The following is a 13,237-nucleotide window of genomic DNA, read 5'->3' as shown; positions in this document are numbered from 1 at the left end:
TACAAGATGTCTGTCATGAAGAATAGGAGATGCAACCCTTGTGTGCCTTCGTAAGAAGCACTGTGGCTTGTCACAGCTGGAAGATTGGGCATTAGCAGTAATCTGAAACATATCTAAAACTACTGCAACATAAAGTCAGACTTTTGCATGTGTCTCATCTAATAAGAACAAGAGTCGCTCTGATAACCTAAAGATATCTTTTTAGGTCAATAAGGTCAATTATTGATGAAAACAAATTACCATTGTTGGAAGACTTACCCAGATGTTGCATAGTAAATTAAAAAAGTAGTATAAATCTTTAGTTTAAAAAAAAAAAAAAATCCACAAACAACAAAACCTCACCAAAAACAAATCCCCAAACCAGCAAACCCCCCAAACAGAAACCCTGCTTCAGTTTGTGCACTTGTAGTTGCCCCCAACATAGGAAAGCTAAAGCTGTCCCTCATGAATCCCACACTCTGAAGGCAAAGGGGAAGGTCTGGAGAGTGGAAGATTTTCCCTCAGTTGAGGAGAACCGTGTCAGAGACCACTTGGCCAAGCTGGACATTCACAAGTCCATGGGCCCTGATGGCATGCATCCGCGAGTGCTGAGAGAGCTGGCGGATGTTATTGCTAGACCACTCTCCATCGTCTTTGAACGGTCATGGAGAACAGGAGAGGTGCCTGAGGACTGGAGGAAGGCCGACATCACTCCAATCTTCAAAAAAGGCAAGAAGGAGGACCCAGGGAACTACAGACCGGTTAGTCTAACCTCTGTCCCTGGGAAGGTATTGGAGCGACTCATTCTGGATGTCATCTCCAAACACGTTGAGGAACAGGAAGTTATTGGAAGCGGTCAACACGGATTTACCAAGGGTAAATCATGCTTGACCAATCTGATAGCTTTCTATGATGTTATAACTGGTTGGCTGGATGAGGGGAAAGTTGTGGATGTCATCTACCTTGACTTTAGCAAGGCTTTTGACACTGTCTCCCATGACATCCTCATTAGGAAGCTGAGGAAGTATGGGCTAGATGAGGTGACAGTGAGGTGGATTGAGAGTTGGCTGCGGGACAGAACTCAGAGGGTTGTGATCAGCGGCACAGAGTCTAGTTGGAGGCCTGTAACCAGTGGTGTCCCCCAGGGGTCAATACTTGGTCCAATTTTGTTCAATATATTCATTAATGACCTGGATGAGGGGACAGAGTGTATCCTCAGCAAGTTTGCTGATGATACCAAACTGGGTGGTGTGGCTGACACCCCAGAGGGCCGTGCTGCCATCCAGCGTGACCTGGACAGACTGGAGAGCTGGGCAGAGAAGAACCTAATGAGGTTCAACAAAACCAAGTGCAAGGTCCTGCACCTGGGGAGGAAGAATGCTAGGCACCAGTACAGGTTAGGGGCGGACCTGCTGGGAAGCAGCTTGGAGGAGAAGGATCTGGGGGTTGTGGTAGACAGTAAATTATCCATGGCCCAGCAATGTGCCCTTGTCGCCAAAAAGGCCAATGGAATCCTGGGCTGCATAGGGAAGAGTGTGGCCAGTAGGTCGAGGGAGGTCATTCTCCCCCTCTACTCTGCACTGGTGAGGCCACAACTGGAATACTGTGTCCAGTTTTGGGCTCCCCAGTTCAAGAGGGACAGGGAACTGCTGGAGCGAGTCCAGCGAAGAGCAACTAAGATGATTAAGGGCTTGGAGCATCTGCCTTATGAGGAAAGGCTGAGAGAGCTGGGACTCTTTAGCCTGGAGAAGAGAAGGCTGAGGGGAGACCTTATTAATGCTTACAAGTATCTAAAGGGTGGGTTGAAGGAGGATGGAGCCAGGCTCTTTTCAATGGTTCCAAGTGACAGGACGAGGGGCAATGGGCACAAGTTAGAACACAGGAAGTTCCGTTCAAATACACGGAAACAGTTCTTTACGGTGAGGGTGAGAGAGCACTGGAACAGGCTGCCCAGGGAGGTTGTGGAGTCCCCTTCCCTGGAGATTTTCAAGACCCGCCTGGATGCAGTCCTGAGCAATGTGCTCTAGGCAATCCTGCTTTAGCAGGGGAGTTGGACTAGATGATCTCTAGAGGTCCCTTCCAACTCTGATGATTCTGTGATTCTGTGAAAGATATGGACCTGTTGCAGTGGGTCTGGAGGAGGGCCACAAAGATCATCAGAGGACTGGAGCAGCTCTCCTATGAAGACAGGCTGAGAGAGTTGGGATTGGTCAGCCAGGAGAAGATAAGCCTCCAGGGAGACCTTATAGCAGCCTTCCAGTACCTAAAGGGGGCCTACAGGAAAGATGGGGAGGGATTCTTTATCATAAAGAACCATTCTATGATTCTATGTTATTTTAAAAAAATCACCAGTTGTACCAGAAGAAGCTTATATGTTGGAGGAAATATTTCCAGAAGCACTCTTTAACCTAACTGAATTCATCACCAGAAAGAGCTTCGTAGACTAAAATGTCCAGAATGGGGCACTCTCTTGTCTAAACATGAAATATAAAACTAGTCAATTCATCCACACTGTAATAAACATTGCAGCAGAAATACCAGAATCCAGGGAGTCTACATTTGTACTTCATAGAATGTAATGTATTCCAGTGAGGATCCCAATGTCCTCACAATACTTATGGAAGTAAAATTAGAAAATGATTGTGCATCAAAATGAACTCTCAGAGAACTGATTAAGGACAATAATGCAAAAGTACCTGTGAAGGCAATCACTGTTTGTCATGTTTGTTGTGATTGTCAAGGGAGAACTACAAATATTTTCCAAACCCAACTCTGGGAACTCAAATTTGTTAATCTGTTGGATGCCAAAAGTTACCAACATGATAAAGATTATATTCTTAGGGTTCATTACTACTTCTTTCCTAACAGCTTACAATAAGCTCTTTCCTTTCCCTAGAGGTAACTAGTTTATTCCACTTTCTCTCTTTTTTTTTTTCTTCTTCTCCTCCAGCAAAGATTCTTCCCCTCTACAAATATCTTTTCTTTCAGAGATTTCTAACAAAAAATAAAGCAACTATTTTCAACTAATTTTATTTTGAAATAGACTGCTTTTACTTCAAATCTGAAGAAAGACCAAGTGCTCCAAACCTAATTTGTTTTTTCTGATTATACTAGTTGGTCTAATAAGACAAATTACCAGTGTATATATAAAACTGGTCTTGCATGTGTGGATTAAAACTGTTTTAGCATTTGCGTGTGCTGCCTCTGAAGTTCAATTTCTTCAGCTGGATGTCCATTTTGATGTTTATCATGTTTGAGTGAAATGTGGCTGTTTTATTTTGTTCTGCACTGAAACTTCAAACTAAGATGCATAGTATTACAGTTGTAGGCAAGTCCCTTGTTAAATCTCTGATTTAATTACAATAATTTTGCATTGTTAATGTAACACCTATAGAATAGAAGTCTATTATGATAAAGTCAATTGCTGCAAGAAAAATAATTGTTCTAACAGGCTATTCACTGGCTGGATTGAAAAAAAAAACCCACACCACAACAAAAAACCTCTTCTCTTTCTTTGGGAGGCTGGGCGATTTTAATGGATTAGGTATTTTAACTGTTATCTGTATCTGCAGTAGAAATGAAAAGTAACAAGGCTTTTTGGGGAACACCAGAAAAGTTTAAAAGTCTCATAATTTGTTAGTTTTAAATTTCACCAAGAATAAGAGTAGCAAACAGTGTGATAAACATTGATCAAGTAGCAGGGATAAAAGGGGGGTGAAATCTATGCTTTGAATTCATCTGAAAATACTTTGTGTTGTAGCAAAGTTGTAGTCATATGGCATAAAGACAAGTGGCATATGGTCTGTGGTGAAAGTTAATACCTTTTACCTACACTGATCAGTCTAGATCTAAAATCTAGGAGAACTTTCAAGAAGAAGTGTTCTTAAGGTTTGAAATAGCAATAGCACTTCTCAAGCTGAAGTTCAGTTGAGGGTAATTGCTTTAAGTTGACTATGTTTGCAGAAGGAGTAGAAGATGGTTATGAGGACAAATAATTACTTGTCATTTTCAGACCATGACTGTTGTAGCTAGTAGTGGGGGAAACTGAGACATCATATAAAACAATTGTTTTTCCTGAATCTGTGAATTTAAATTCTCAGACTTGTCTTAAATGTTTTGTAAATCTCTCTTCTAACACTGGGACTGTGAGACTGGCGGAAAAAGTGCTTCGTTGTTGATTTTAGAAATATATTTTCCCCTCTAGAAATTTGAGTTTCATCTCTTTCTGATTCTGGATGAAATCAGTTTTGGTGTGTGGTTTAGTTCTACCCTGTGCTTCCATGAGCACATTTTATATGCTGTTTGAAGAATATGATGTTCTGTTCAGTACCCTGTATTTCTTGAAATGTTTTCCTAAATCCTCTTTTTTCCGTGTTGGTAAGAAAAATGCACAGTTGTTTTACAGTATTACTGCCTTAAACTCCTGTGTCTGTCTTCCTTTTGGTAATGAGAGACTCCTACCAAAATTACTGCAAAGTTATATGATATGTTGCTGGTAGCACATTGTAATGATGCTACCAAGAGACTTTGTCTTGGCTTTTCTTCAGCATGATTAATTTTTCACAGAATCACAGAACGGTTGAGGTTGGAAGGAACCTCTGGAGGTCATCTTGTCCAACCCCCCTCCTCAAGCAGGGCTACCTAGTGCCAGTTGCTGAGGACCATGTCCAGAGGGCTTTCAAATATCTCCAAGGATGGAGACTTCATAACCTCCCTGAGAAACCTGTGCTGGTGCTCAATCACCTGCACAGTAAAAGAATGTTTCATGATGTTCAGAGGGAATCTCATGTATTTCTTTCAGTTTGTGCCATTGCCTCTGGTCGTGCTACTGGGCACCTTAAAAAAAGAGCCGGGCTCCGTCCTCTTTGCACCTTCCCTTCACATGTTTATATACATTGATGAGATCTTCCCTCAGCATTCTCTTCTCCAGCCTAAACAGTCCCAGCTTTCTCAGACTTCCCTCATATGTGAGATGTTCCTGTCTCTTAATCATCTTGTGGATGATTCACTGGACTTTGTTGGACTCTCTCGAGTATGTCAGTGTGTCTCCGTTATACCGAGGAGCCCAGAACTGGACAGAGTATGCAGATGTGGTCTCACCAGTGCTGAGTAGACTTCTCTACAAGGGACAGGCTCTTTTTCAAGAAAAAGGTTGAAGTAATGAATCATAGAATGGTTTGAGTTGGAAAGGACCTTAAAGATCATCTAGTTCCAACCCCCTGCCATGGGTAGGGACACCTTCCACTAGACCAGGTTACTCAAAGACCTATCCAACCTGTCCTTGAACATCTCCAGGAATATATAATTGGGTTTTTTTAAAAGCAAATGATATACTGAGACTGTTCTACTGTCTTTCCCATACCCTGTGTTACCAAATCGTAAGTAAAGTTATTGTTTCTTGTATTTTTGTGTTGCTTAACAGCTGGAGTTGTTTCATCTGTGTTAAGACTCTTAATACTTAAATCTTGAGGCATCCTCCCTAGCTTATCAATAGGACTTTCTTTTCTCCCTCCCACACCCCTTCACTATAGTATTACATGTTTCTGTTTTGAGAGGTGGAAGGGGAAGCAAGGATGTGGTGTGTGGGTTTGGGGGTGGTTTTTTTTTTTGTTTTGTTTTTTTTTTTTTTAACCAAGTGTGCTAAATTTTCTAGCTTGTTTTTATTACTGCTATAGTTTATAGTGTTGACTTTAGAAAGTAATAGTTTGCTTGGATGAGTACAACTTTTACTTTGTCTGTTTCAGGATCCTGTTGCAAATACTAACTGTTCTGCTGACCCATACATACTGTAGCTCTCCAGTTCTCCTTAATCAGAGCATATCTCAACTCTCTTTGATCCTGGTACTTTACCCTTAATACACCCACCCTACCCTGCCAAAAAAATAAAAGTTAAGTCCCAAATAATTACCTATGCAAGGTATACTGGCATTTCTCTAAGCTTAGGATATTGGCCGCTAACTTCACTGGCTTTGCTTCTGGCTGATTGCAGTATAACACCTATCAGATGCTTCTGTCTATACATTTGTGTTTATATGAACTGGTTTCTAAATCTGTGCATGGCACTATCAGCATTCACTGGATTGGCAAACTTATTCAAAATGCTGCTTTATACTACTTTAATGTGCTTTATGGACCACAGTTTGGGAACTTCTCTCTTGTACGAGAGCACACACAAGCATCAAAGGCTCAGTAGGACCAGAGGTGACAAAACTGCAGAATTGCACAACACGAGGGCAATGCCAGACAGCAATGCTGCATTCCAGGAGTATGCCTGAAAACAATAGCACTAGAGACAACACCTGGTTAGTGGTTAAGCACAGCAGTCTTGAACATACATATTCCAAAAATGGTTAGTGACTATTTGTTTGGGGAAGGCAGGAGAGGACATGATATTGCTGAAATACATGTAACTCTCTTTTTTTAAAAACAATTTTCTGTCAAAATAGAAGCTGCTTTGCTATGTAGTTAGCTCTAGAAAGCTTGCAATACCTACAAAATACTAAAAAAATGGTGTCTTTAGGCATGAAATGTTGCTACTGGATTTCAGATGTTCTGAAATAACAGTGCAAGGAAACAACATACTGCACTACCAAGAAGTGAAGATACTTAATAATACTTTATTATTTCTATGCCTCTGAAACGCAATACTTGCAATGTCTATCATGGAATGAAAGTAAGGAACTTTTTGAACTTTCTTAAGCTGTTAGCCAGTTGGCATATGCTTCCTGCAAAACACCACATTATTTTTTTAATTAATTTTAAAACCAAGGACTCTTGACAAATTGACTGTATAAGTAATAGAATACTCTGTCACAGTGAACACCTGATCATGAAGGTTAATATCTGGAGTGCAATTTTATTTGGATTTAAAATATTTTTACAGCACTAATGCAAACTTTGCTAATCTCTGCAGGTCCTTGATCTGGTGAGGAAAGGTTTTGATTTATTACATACCATACTGAAGTTGTACTTTAACTTGGTACTCCTGGAGGATTTTGTTTCAAAACAAAGTTAGAAGACAACATTTTTTTTTTTTTCCAACCTACTGCTGTTTTGATCTGTTTAAATTGGTTTATAACATAATTACATGCTTAATTTTTTGAGGGGCTGAAGTGGAAAACAAGTGCTTTTCAGAAAGTATATATGGGATTTTAATATTCTGCTAATCTGTGGACTAGCATGCAAGTTCATAGTGCTGAATTATCATAATCCATGCATAAATTAGAAGGAAAAAAGGGCTCTGAAAGTAATATGCATGAGTACTCTTTCATTTTGACTCATAGTTCTTTGTCTAGGCAATATCAAAATAGTTGACTCAGGGCTTCAGAATCATATATGTAACCAGGCCTATTGGGAAAGTTGTCTCTCAGTTGCAGGGCATTTATATCATGTTACATAATGAATTACATGACCATGTAATATTGCTCTTTTTTGCTGCCATATACTGGGGAATGTTTTAGATACCAGTAGTATGAACTCTGTTTCTTTGGTGAAAACTGGAAAATTGGCTACAGTTGCAAAATTACTTCTTGCATGTGTTCTGAGGTCCAACTCAAATAGAAGGACCTCAGCTGAAAAAAGGTCAAGATCAAAGAGCTGGGTGTGGATGAAAATGAGGAGTCTAGTTGGGAAAGAGGAGGGGATAAGAGCAAGTAGTAAGGAAGTCACAGATTTCAGGGGAAAGAAGAAGTGGTGGGGAAGCTGACATCAGGAAGATGTATAATATAGTAGTATGGAAAGGTCTGCAATAAACATGGCTATGAGAAAACAGAGATTGTGATGGACATTGGATGACACACCAAGATTAAGAGCAAGGTGAAAACAGAATATGATGAGGTATGGGTGTGTAGGGAGATTAGCAACTCAGCTAGAATTTTGGAAAGGCAGAGAACAGTACAGGAGTGAAAGTCCAGGGTCAGTGGTCAACAGATGAAAAACAGGTAAACAAGTAATTAGTGAATAAAAGGCCAAATTCTGAATTACTGAGGCCAGAAATACATATGTATTCCAGCATTCAAACCCCTGTGTTTTGTTGCTGTTACCTTTAGCACAATCTAATTAGTAGCAGAATTCACTATGTATTTTCACTTGTATAAGTAGCATCTTGATGCAGTTCTTTATTTGCGTGCATAGCTTGGTTTACAGGAAGTAAAACTGATTTTTCTGTCTTCCTCAGCATTGCCATCTTTAACCATTGACAATACACTCATCTCCTTTACTGGCAGCCACAAGACACAGGCTCAGATTTCTTCCAGTTCCTTGTACTCTCATGCTGAACAGGAAAACTTAATTAAAATGTCTGATGCTCAGTGAGCAGATTCCCCCCTCCCCTCCCCTGTGAATCACTTGGTTTAAAAAACAGTACCTTACTGAAAGTAAAATAGACAATGACAAAGATTAAACAAATAGGATTATATATTGTACTTAATTATTGCTTTCTTGGAGTGCATCAATAACTGCTCTCTCCTGTATCTTCGTACTGATACAACTGGATGGCAGCTGGCTTGCAATCTACTTCCTTCAGTAACACATCACTTGATTTGTGACTCAACTAACAGGACTTTGTCACTTACTTGGCTTGTTTTTAAATTTCTGTGAATTCCAGCTCCACTATGTATTCCTCTTTGCTGTAACATTTCCACCTTTTTGCTTGCCACTTGTGCCCTGCTGCCATACTTGTAACCTCCAACTATGCCAGGTTTGCTAACAACTTTGCTTCTTTAGTTACTTCTGCTTCATAAATGAGATTACATTTAGCGTTATAGATTCTATACAGTCCCTCTCATTCTTAGTCTTTTGTATTCTCCCATGTAGAGATAACTTTTAAAGAAAAGTTTATTCCCTTTTTTCCTTTTAGTTTAGAACTGCACAACAAAACTGCAAGTTTATTGCTTTACAATTAAATGTTCACTCTTTTAAAAGTGCTTAGGAATGATTACTTAATACTGTAGTAATAGCAGATGTCCCCACTTTGATGTAAATCCTTTGGGGAAAAAAATGATAAACTAACATGTAAATTAAACATTATTTTAGTCATTTCCTTTGGTATGTTTTCTGCTTCTGTCCACCAAAGGTCAACAGAGCACTCCTCTCAACAGTTGGAAAGGAGTAAGGGACTGCTAACTGTGATACAAGTCTCTTAAGTTTCTTTGTGATGAATTTGAAGTTTCTTTTTTGCCTAGAACAGGAAAACGTTCTTCAATTGCTAGTAAAATGCTGTTGGTTATTTTGCTACCCTTGTGTGTTGTTTTCCCACTTTATCTGCTCTTTTAAATTAGCTCTGTTAATCCCTACTAATTCTGCTAATTTTCTGATTAACTGTAATTGTTTTTTTCTTTTTGGAGGTTGGGGAGAAGGCAGAGGGGCACACAGAATGTAATCTAATAATTTTGACAGGGAGAGTGGGCCGGAAGCTGGGTATACAACTATAGCCTATACTATATAGTTAATGTTAGCTATGGTACTAGTAACGGATAGGTGTGCATTGCTTTAATGTGTTTTTTAAATCCGCATGGCAACACTGTCAATGTTATGCAAAAGTATGATTGTACTGACCCAGGGAAAAAGGCTCATTTTTTTTTGGATATGGCATATGTTTTCTCAGATTACTGCTTGAAGCAAGGTAATAGAGCTATATTTACTGACTTTGGGATGTAAACACCTGGCATGCCGAAAACTATTTCTGTAAATGAATAACTTTATGTAAGCAGTAGTCCTGTGAAAGTCAATATGTCTTTTCTTATGAGTAAAGTTGAATATACATACCTGGAATTTTAAAGATCAGGAACAAATACTGCATATAGCAAAACTCAGCTGTGAAGGCAAAGCACTGGAAGAAATTCAACTATAAGTAAAACGTTGTTTATTATAAACTTAACTATTTAAAGAGTTTTTAAAATATATATATATATGTGCAACTTGTTTTAAAGTTATTTTAAAAGCTATACTGAATACAAACCATAATATTTTTGCTTTTTTTTCTGTTCTATTAGCACCATGGAGATTTCACAGTATCACTTAGTGATGTGTTGGAAACTTGGAAATATTTGTTACATGACAAACTGGGATTATCATACAAAAACATGAAAGAACCTGAAAATTATGCTGATCTAAAAAAAGCCTATCATGCCTTCTTAGAAAGAAGCAATATGTTAGATCTAATAGACGTGTATCAGAAGTGCTATGGTCTTGGACTTGTGTCTGAAGATGAGAGCATAGCCCCTGTAAGTATTTTGTTTGTTTGATCTCTGATATTATTTTGACATATTTTTGATTCCAGTTATAGATTTGTGACACTTCTAAATATACACAGGAGCTCTGAATTATTTTCAAGTTACTTTTCTCTTCTGTTGGGGAAGCAGTTGAGTTTAAATTTTAAGGAGATCTTAAATTCATTCAAATAAATTCTTTCTGTTTTCCTGCTGGATGAGTGGGTCCCACAGCTCTTCTATGAGTATATCACTCTTTGCCAGAAATGGAACTGAAAAATGAACTGTAAAGATTTGATAAGACTGGAACAAAGCTCAGTGATTAACATGTGTCATGGAGTTTTGGTTGTATGTTGATATGCAGTCAAAATATTTTTCATCGTTATCATTTTAAAAATACCACACTCTTAAAAGCAAAAACTTCCCTATACTACATGTAGATCCATGTTAGATTTTTCCAGAAACCAGAAGAGGTTCCACTTCAGCCACTCAGCAGCTTGGTTGCAGTTTATTGCAGCTCAGATGTTCTTATGACACTGCATGTGAGCCGTGTTCTAGACTAGAAAAGTTCCAGTGTGTATTCCACTCTTGGACTATGAAAGTCTATGAAAAATGAATTTGATTAATCTCGATGTTTTTGGATAAAAATACATGTAAGCAGCAATTAAGATAAGTTTGAAACACAAGCATTCTGCATGATTTTATTTGATTGTGTGCTCTCTAGAGCATGGAAAGGTCAAAAGACAAAGGATACTGATACTGAAAAAAGGTTGGAATTAGACGCACATATTTTGACCTTCTAATGAAAATTAGAGAGGAGTTAATTGTCTGCTTTTCATGCCTATTCTCAACATTTCAGACTTAAACAAATTGCTGTTTATTTCATCTTCTGAATTTGACATATATTTAATTAGATGGTCATTTTAATATGAGGGAAGCTATATCAGTAACCGAACGTTAATTGAACTAAGGTATATTATGAACATACCATGAATAGCTAGTTACAGCATGATTAAAACTGTTTACCTTCCAGCCCTAGTAAGAATTAAAAGCTTTCTCCATGAAAAAGTGGTCAAACATTGGAACAGGTTGTCTGGAAAACATGTGGAATCTCATCTTTGGAGATATTAAAAATGTGGCTTAGCATGTCCCTGAGCAACCTGGTCAAACTGGTCCTGTTTCAAGCATGAGTTTGTACTAGATGATCTCTGTAGGTCCCTTTTAACCTAAATTATTGTAAGATTCCATGACAAGTATGCTGGTAACCAGCTTGCCTACTTCTTTAAATGTTCAGAGAACCAACACTCAAATGCTCATGTGATTATTAGGCACAAAAGAGATTATAAAGAGAACTGAAGTTCAGGAAGGGCATGGAAACTGCAAATTTTTTATATTTTTTTTTTTTTCTTCCCGTTTTCATAGGGAAGATAGAGAACTTGGGTGGGTTAATAAGCTCTTCCTAAACATTGTATAACATGTTAAATGTTCTTGCTTTTAGTCTGAGTGTATTGCATAACTGTTTGAGGTACCTTTTCTAAGTTAATTTGAGTCTTACACCTCATTTCCATACTAAAACGGTTGTACTTTTAAAGACTAAACCCCAAAGTAGGTTGAAAGGGCTGCATTAACCTCAAAATGCTAGCAAACTGGTGGAGACATAATTTCACCAGGCTTTAATACTACTTTTGCTTTCTAGTCATATTTTAAGTTTATTCTAATCTTTTTATTAAAGGTTCAACTGTTGGAATTTATTTCTGGCATAATGAATGTACAAGAAAATAATGGTTCTGTTCTTTCTACTCCTTCTACACCGGTCAAAAGACAGGGCCAGGAGAATGTGAAGGTAAAAATTATTTCTCTCTTTTGTAATGTTCTGTATATAATGAAAAGACGAAATATAACATAGTTTTCTTTTCCAATTATTGGTATTAATGTGTTGCTGGTTTAAAAAACTAGAATGTGTATTCAAACTCTGTATCACTTGAGTATATTGTAGGGGTATGTATGGGGCTAAGTGCAGAAACTTATATTCTGGAAGACAGTCCTTTTATGACAGGCACTCGATGTAGATTTAATCTGCCTTGAAACACCAGGGAATAAATTCTTCTACAAGTACACCATCACTCAAATGTTGTCTTGACTAAGAGTTAAATGATTTTTCCCAGTGTTGCAAAATGAAGTGGTAGGTGAAGTAAACTTCTTCGATTTCATTTTGTTAGCCTGTACTCCCTTACAAACGAAAGAAATCTGAATAGCCACTGTAGTGGTAGCTGTAGCAAAGCAAACAAGGTTTGGCTGTCCCAGTGGAGGACTTGAGGACTTTCTGGGAATAATAGATTCTTTTCTTTTACCCTTTCAACCCCAAAAGCAAGAATCTCAGAATTACAATATAACAGTGCTTGAAATGCTGGAGTGGTAGTGATTTCCAAACTTGCTTTTCTCATAAGTGGCAATTTCAATTTAATATTTGGGTACGACTCAAAATATTTCTGAATAAGAAAGTCTTTTTCTTATCTCAGAAAGAGAAGTCTCTTTCTCATCTCCCCTAGATAGCACTTCTACCACTAACAGGATGGCTTTCTTGCTGCTCTGACTTGCGTAGTAAAAATATTACTTGCTCTTTTTTCATTCTCTTAAATCTATCTTTTCAGACTGTCACACATGTATGCTTGTTTTTTTACTGCCTATGTTTTTCTTGTATACATCCCATTGGATAAGAAGAAAGTCCATAGCTAATATAGTTTTTTTCATTATTTTTCCTTTTGTTAATGGTCTGTTTTTGGTCTTTGTTTTCTTTGCTTGTGACAAAACTGTAAATTCTTCAATTCTGGGACTGTTGTTCTTACAGGGTCCAGAACAATGCTGCAATGTAAGCAATTACAATGTTATGTTTTGGTTATATAGGTGGAGCTGTGTCACAATTTATGTCCAAACTAAATCAGTGGAGTTCTGTGATTGAAATCCCCTGGGAGCCAAAGGAAAAAATACTGAACCTGGTGCAGAGCTGGAGAGTTGTTTAAAATCTAAGCCTATTTGAAGTTAATGACAAA

General features: G+C 38.1%; 1 protein-coding gene across 1 annotated transcript in view; it reads left to right on the top strand.

The window, feature by feature from the left end:
• PARPBP (PARP1 binding protein) overlaps window positions 1–13,237 on the top strand; it is a gene marked incomplete at both ends in the record, with an annotated part of 55,303 nt that overhangs the window by 645 nt on the left and 41,421 nt on the right. The window contains 2 exons of the mRNA XM_082481980.1: window positions 9,972–10,202; window positions 11,920–12,030. Coding sequence (XP_082338106.1) covers window positions 9,972–10,202; window positions 11,920–12,030 — 342 coding nt within the window. The remainder of the gene's footprint in view (window positions 1–9,971; window positions 10,203–11,919; window positions 12,031–13,237) is intronic.

Source organism: Vanellus vanellus, assembly GCF_965231255.1.
Source record: "Vanellus vanellus genome assembly, chromosome: 1".
NCBI lineage: Eukaryota > Metazoa > Chordata > Aves > Charadriiformes > Charadriidae > Vanellus > Vanellus vanellus.
Note: the sequence above shows the minus strand (reverse complement) of the source record. Positions and strands in the feature narration are given on the sequence as shown.